General features: G+C 40.3%; 1 protein-coding gene across 1 annotated transcript in view; it reads right to left on the bottom strand.

Moving 5' to 3' along the window:
- Nucleotides 1-3,569: 3,569 nt before the first annotated feature.
- Nucleotides 3,570-7,011, bottom strand: part of APOB (apolipoprotein B) — a 37,975-nt gene continuing 34,533 nt past the window's right edge. The window contains exons 27-29 of the mRNA XM_081797307.1: nucleotides 6,730-6,844; nucleotides 6,443-6,626; nucleotides 3,570-5,501 (exon numbers count right to left, since the gene is read on the bottom strand). Of these exons, the coding sequence (XP_081653433.1) occupies nucleotides 3,870-5,501; nucleotides 6,443-6,626; nucleotides 6,730-6,844 (1,931 nt within the window). The 3' untranslated portion in view covers nucleotides 3,570-3,869. The remainder of the gene's footprint in view (nucleotides 5,502-6,442; nucleotides 6,627-6,729; nucleotides 6,845-7,011) is intronic.

Below are 7,011 nucleotides of genomic sequence, written 5' to 3'. Positions count from 1 at the left end.
CCTCTTAATGTGAAACAGCAAGACAAAGAGATGAGCTAAGAGGTAGTGGTCTTTTTCTGCATGTTTATCTCTGGTTATTAGACACTTTTAGAGGGAACATCTGTTTGGCCACTCTGGCTCCCATATTGCAGGCCCTGTTTGAGGGCTAGGTTGGCCCCTTCTCTGACTGAATGGGGACTAAGTCATAAATTAGAGCCAGAAGGGGGACCTAGAATAAGAAGTCGGGGCAGGAGGGGCTTTGCTCATCTCACCAGTAAAGAGCCATTGGGCTTCTCAACTAACCAGCCTTCAAGTGAAAAGCAAAGAAAATGGAGATTGCTCTAAATGCACCTGGTGGTGCCCACTCCCAGTGAACTCATTTATTGCAAGGTTTATTCTGGGGATAGCACCCCTACTCCAGGCAGGAACTGGAAGTAAAACTAAAGCACACAGCCTGATCATGCTTCCAAAGTTCCAGGGACCTGGGCTGGGCTCCATTATTTCACTTCTCCTTTGGTTTGAAACGTTGGCCATTTGTTTTACAGAAAGAATATCCGTGTTTATAGTAGGATTTTCCATGTCACCTCACAGTATGTTTTTAAAAGATGTATTTGTTGACTCACTCTCAAGATAGTACCTAATTAATTGTACAAGAAAAAAACCCTCTTTGTTTTTTGTTAAGTTTCTAAAGATACTTATAAGTTCATAAAATTAATGCAGTGTTAAAATTCTCCTTTGTCTCTGTTCCTTTGAATATTGTCTCTCTAGCCCCTCTGTCCAGCTTAATAGCCTGCTAGTAATTTCTGCTTAGACACACCACTTCAACTTGAAAGTTACCATAGTCCCTTTCCAGCTGTGATAGTCTATGAGTCCATGCCTTACACTAATAATCTGCCCCCAACACATCCCTCCTGTTTCTGTGGATGCCCCATAGCTCTTCAGGTTATGCAGATTCAAAATTTTATAACTCTCAAGTCTGCTTCATTCATTCTTCTTCCTTGCTCTTCTGGTGTCTCCTGCACCCTCTTCAATTCTTGGTTCCAGTGATTTACCAAGGCAGCTCCCTTTCTGATAGCTTTTGCCCCTATCGCTTCTGTTCTAAGCAATCAGCCTCTTGGTTCTGTCAAATATGCCCTCATGATGCTCTTCCTCACCATTCTTAGCAACTATGACTTGGCTAAGGCACTTAGCATCTTTTATTTGGATGCTGGCACAGCTTTGTATCCATATTTATCCCATTACAATTTATCCTACATGAATTGCCATAGCAGTTTTCTTAAGTCACAACTTCTATCACTCCTCCTGTTCCAAAACTTTCTCCAGCAAAGAAGGTACTACCTTTCACTCTGGTTTTCGAGATCTCTGCAATCCTGCCAAACCTACCTTTCCAATCCTGTCTTCCTTTACTTCTCCTGTGCTCTGGCTACTAGATGATCCAGTGTCTCTCTCTCACACACACCCATCTTCCTTTCCTTTCCACATGTTTTTCTTCATCTAGAATGCCCTTTCTCCCTTATCACTTGTCAATGCATCTTCAAGATTCATTCCAATCTCTCCATTCTTTCCTGTTATAAGCCCTCATAGTACTTTATACCCATCACAAGACAACACATTCCACCTTTGATAGACAGATGGACAAGTACCTATGAACTTCATCTTACTGACCTTGGTTTCCTCTATAGAGCCTTTGTGCTTAGCACATAGAAGCATTTAATGACTGTTCATTGAACTGGATAGGTCTCCCTGCTTCCATTTCTTCTCCTTGCCATAAATTCATTTAAATTATCATCTGAAAATCATGGCATTTTTTTTTTTTTTTATACAACATTAAAGGTTGCAAAGCTCTTTCACATGTATTACTTCAACTGATTTTTTTTTATGAACAACCCTTCAAAGGCAGGCAGGATAGATATTAGCCTCACTTCATAGTTAAGAAAACAGGCTCACTGAGGGGAAATAAGTAGTCCAAAGCTACAAGCAAGTAAGGAATGTAGCCAGTAATTGAACCCAGGGAAGTATCCTGATTTATGGTAGACGACCAAAGAAGAAATCAAGCAAAGTTGAAGCCCTCCCAAGTATCCCTTATTCCAACTCTATCGAGCATAATGAAGGTATTCTAAGCCATCCAGGAGCACCTCGTAAAGGGATACCAGTGAGGGAACTGGACAGGTGGGCACTGTGTGATTACATGATCATTTCAAATTTGTGTCTATTTTTCTTCCTCTTATGCCCTAGAGGCAGATATCATTATATGAACACCAGAAACCTTGGACTCCTCCTTCCCCTCCAAATTAAGCCACCATTCCAGGCCTCCTTTCAGTTTGAGCACTTAGTACATTATTGCTACTCAGAGCTCATCAGGGAAACTCTTCTGGGGCTGTGCCTAGAACCACTCATGTGATGTCCTGGGACCTGGGCCTAATTTTCCACCTTCTATGACATTTGGAATTGACCCCTCATTTACCCACTCATTCATTCACTCAACTATCTCTCCATTCATCTATCCATCTATCCATGCATCTGTCTGTCCATCCATCTATTGATTATCCAACAGACTTTCCTTCAGTACCAGATCCATACACTACGATGTATTCCACTTCCCTCGGACTATTTCTGGCTCCTCAGTTCCAAAGAATCCAAGGGTATATGAAGGCTTTAGGAAATAATGAAGGTTGAAGGTATTTTTGGATAAAAAGAGTCATTTCCAAACTGACCTCATATAGGACTCAGAGGGGGTGGTAATCTCCAATTTCCTATTCCCCAGAGGTACACCCTTCTTTTGTTGTTCAGTGCCACTGAAAGGAAACGTAGAGCTCACCTTCTAAGCCCCAAGATACTAGTGATGGTTGTGCTGTGCAGGTTCTTTGCAGGCTTCCCTTACTAGAGCTCAGCTTGGATGCTCTGACCAGAGGTTGCCAAGGTTTAAAAGTAAGAGTTTGAGGTGAGTGGATGTGGCAGGAGGCATCCTTAGGTTTTGATTATACTTGGGCTTGTTAGATATTAAATTTGGAGGAATAAGGGAACTCAAGAACATAAATGTACACTTGGTCTCAGAAATGTTAGGAATATATGTCCCCATGCTCCCTCTTCCACCCTTCCTTTCTGTGCCTTGAATGGATCCTGGCTAAGTTGCAGGGAGACATCTGAGGTCCCTATTATCATGAAGCAATGGGGCCAGGACTTCCTAGCCATCCTTTCTCCATTCCTGGCAGGCTGAGTGAAATAAAGAGCCTGTTTGTTTATCTCAGAACCCCATAGAGCACCTTGCCAGGTAAGGGCAGACTGGTGGATGAGGAAGACTGTGTGGCACATAAAGACAAATAAGTTGCTCCTTGGGATCAAATTACGTGAAGGCCTTTGCAAATAGTTCTTCCTTTTCACTTGGCAAATACAATCCCTGATATCAGTTACCTTTTTTATCTTTTAGGTGGCAAAATAGTTCCGTCCTCAAGTTCTCCCTGTCCTCTTTTATTCTATTACTCTAAACTCCATGTGTATTCTTCTAGAAGTTTTGAAATGCCAGACATTTGAATCAATACCCTCATTTTGCTATTTTTCAATATGAATGAGTCAAATTGAGTGCTACAATATGCAATAAAGAATTCATTTATTTGTTCTCCCTCCCCCAAGTTTAGTAAAATAACTCAGATCCTGATTTTCTTTAACTTGCAAAAAAAAAAAAAATGTTATTTCCCAGAGTTGAGAGACCGTCAGAGATCTGATGCCAGCTTCAGTACAGATCCAGGTCATATGTGCTTCTGCCTAGAGTCAGCTGCTTGCCATAAGGCTAGCTCAGTGTGTGGTTATATCAACACATACAGTTTGAATTTTCCCCTACTATATGAAAGTTTAATTGGAACAGAAGAATGAATGCGAATTGCTATAAACAATTAGAAAGTGATAGTAAATTCTCCCGGAGAAACCTTGATGTAGGGGGTCATGTTATTGACTGTGGCCGATTGTAGCTCTTTCAGCAATTCAGTGATATACCTCAGAAACATGTGATATTTTTGAATGGACAGGTCAATCAATCTTTTGGACTCAGTAATGAATTTTTCATAGTAATCAGAAAGTTGGTCTGAAAAATCCTGTAGTTTATATCTGAACTGCTGGCGGTAATCAGAAATGATTTCCTTCATTGCAATGGCCCAGCTTTTAATTATTTCCTGAGCATTGGTAGAAAGCTCTGCAATCTTCTCCTTCCCTTTTCCATCTTCATCGGTAAGGATGCTAAGGTATTCCTGGATATCCTTCTGCACAAACTGCTCAATTTGACTTGAGACCTCGGAAACCAACATAGTAGTACTGACAGTGTAATTGGAGTGCAAGTCCTTAAGGACGTCCACTAGGTTCTTGAGCAAGCTAATGATCTTTTCTTCAAGTTCATAAAACCTTGCTGTCCAGCTGACCACACTTGGATCAACATATTCTTTGTGAAGATCCTTTATGATTTGATGGTACTGCTGTAACTGCTGAGAAGCTTTCTGAAGTTGGTTTTCAACAAGTTCACTAAACTTGCCAATGTTAAGGTACAGGTATTGAAAAACATATGGAATATATTTGTTGAAGATTCTGTTGATCTTGTATTGAATATGATCAATGAAATAAGTAGATTTTACCTCCTTTAAGTATTGAATATCTTCTTCTAGCTCTTGGAAAGTTCTTTGTAAATAGCTCCGAAGATCACTTAGCATTTCTGTAGTCTTGAGAGACTGAAGGTTGTTAAATATATCCTGTAGCTTTTGTGATAAAGGTATCAACAGTTTCCCAAACTCTGAGGTTAGATCTATTAGTTTAAAGGTCTGTGAACCAAAAGGAATTTTAATCTCTAGGTCCTTGATTAATTCAGATTTCTCCATCAGGTCTTGGAAATAGGAAAACATTATTTCTAACCCACTATGGATTTTTGAATATACCTGGGACAGCACCTGCCCTACTTCCCTCATGACCACAGTGCAGACTTCATCTTTAGTGTATGTCCCAGCTTTTCCTGGGAGCTGGAATCTGGTTAACTTCAGGAAATCAATCAACGAGTCAATCTGATGACTGACTATGACTTTGTATTCCTGAGTAACTCCTATTAATCTGTCAGATTTCTCATTCTGGTGTCCCCAGAAATCAGCTTGGTCTCCCTTAGCCAATAACAGTTCTTGGTACAGATCCTGGGCCTTGTCCTTCCATTGCTGGTAGGTTTTAGTGGTGCTTCTGGCTACCTTCTGGAGCCCTATGTCTGCCTCATCAATCTGCCTCATGGCGCCTTGATAGGCCCACTCAGTGCTGTTCTGCAGACTTCTTCTCAGTTTTAAAGAAGCATCTCTCAGATCGAGTCCTGTGTGCTCCTGGTGGTACTTGTTAGCATAGTCATAAAGAGCCCTCGTGGCCTTGGGAACATTGTTTTTGAGAGAGCTTAGTAGTTCAGATGCTGCCTCCTCTTCCCAGCTGACTTTGATCTGACGTTTCTCACCAGATTCCTGGTACCTCCACTCAGTTTTGAATATGTTGAGTTTTTTATCTAGAGAGGACTAAAACCAAAAAAAAAAAAAAAAACCAACAAAAAAAACATGTTTTCAATTATCCTGATTACATAATATACTACACTAAAACTTCATTAACAGTTAAAAGTAAAGATCAGAGGATCTTTCATATTCTGAAGGGGATTTATCTTGCATATGTCAGTTCATGTGTTTGTCTTATGGTTAAAAAAGTTCACTGTTGTTAATTCCTCTTTATCATATGTCCCAGGAAGTATAAAATTATGCATGGCATTTACACAGTAACACTTAACATTAAGGCCTTCTAAGGACTGAAGATTAGGAAAGGGAGAGGGAGATGGGGAGGGGGAGGAGGAGGAGAAAGTGGAAAAAGAGACAGGAGAAGACTACTTCAGAGAAGGGAGAAGTAGCAAAAAGGAAAAAGTCCAGAGTCCATCTAGCAGAGACCTAGAATCCCAGTATCAGGAGCCATTCATTCTCTAAACCTGTGACAAACTTTAGCAGTAGAACTTGATTGCTTCTCCTCTCTACTAATGGCATCTTTGATTTGGCCCTGGCAGAGCTTATAAAGTACATGAGAGAAATTTGTCATATCTCAGCTAACGCTTCTCTTGTGGGGAAAAATTTTGAAGCCTCAGATACTCCGGAAACCCTTATCTGAAAAATGTACTGGGCAGAGTTTGCTCATGATTTAGGTGATGAGGCATAACCCTCATCATTCTAAATTTGCCATAAGGTAATAGAATAATAGTGGAAATAGGATGTCATGTGTGCCTGTAATAATTAAAATCAATAAAATCATTGTAGTACATTCTGGAGAGTAGTTTCTCAGAGAAAAAGTTCCAACTGCTCATTTCTTGGTTTCCTCTACTTTGGGAAAGCCTTGAGAGAATACTTTGCATTGAATTGAATAGATTTTCTCAAATTCTCTACCCGTTTTTGGGGTATGTAACCCATTATATGGGACTCACCTGAGGGCGATAGTACAGATTCCATTTTAAGGTACTGTCATTGTCTTCCAAGTCCAAGGCTACAGTGCCTATGGCTGGGGAGGCCACAGAGGAGGAGAGGCTATTCTTACTTAGTTGGTGGTGCAAATGGACATCAGTGAATGTTGGGCTGGTGATGTCAAGGCGAATCTCTTTTTTCCAGTCCCTGAAAGCAGAAAAGCAGATGAGCCATCATGAAGGGTATGGAGATGGAAAAAAAAAATCACAATGATTTGAAAAGAGATGAGATTTCCATAAAAGTTCCATACTGAAGTCCTTGATATTCGCTATCTTCTTTATATTCTGCACTGATGTCATGGTGTGCAAATGTTCCCTTCATCCTACAGGCTAACATGCCATCTTCAATTTTGTGTGTTCCCACAACTGTAGAGGAGAAATGTTATATTTCATTAGATTAATAACTGCAGGACATAAATATTTTCATTGTGAAAACCAGGAGAATTCTATCTTAACTACATGCTTTACATGTTTGAAACGTGCAGTCCATGTTTAACAAAAATAGTTAGAAGGAGACATTATTAGTCCTAAGA

This window comes from Leptonychotes weddellii, chromosome 10 (assembly GCF_054177405.1).
Source record: "Leptonychotes weddellii isolate Sample4059 chromosome 10, ASM5417740v2, whole genome shotgun sequence".
Lineage (NCBI taxonomy): Eukaryota > Metazoa > Chordata > Mammalia > Carnivora > Phocidae > Leptonychotes > Leptonychotes weddellii.
Note: the sequence above shows the minus strand (reverse complement) of the source record. Positions and strands in the feature narration are given on the sequence as shown.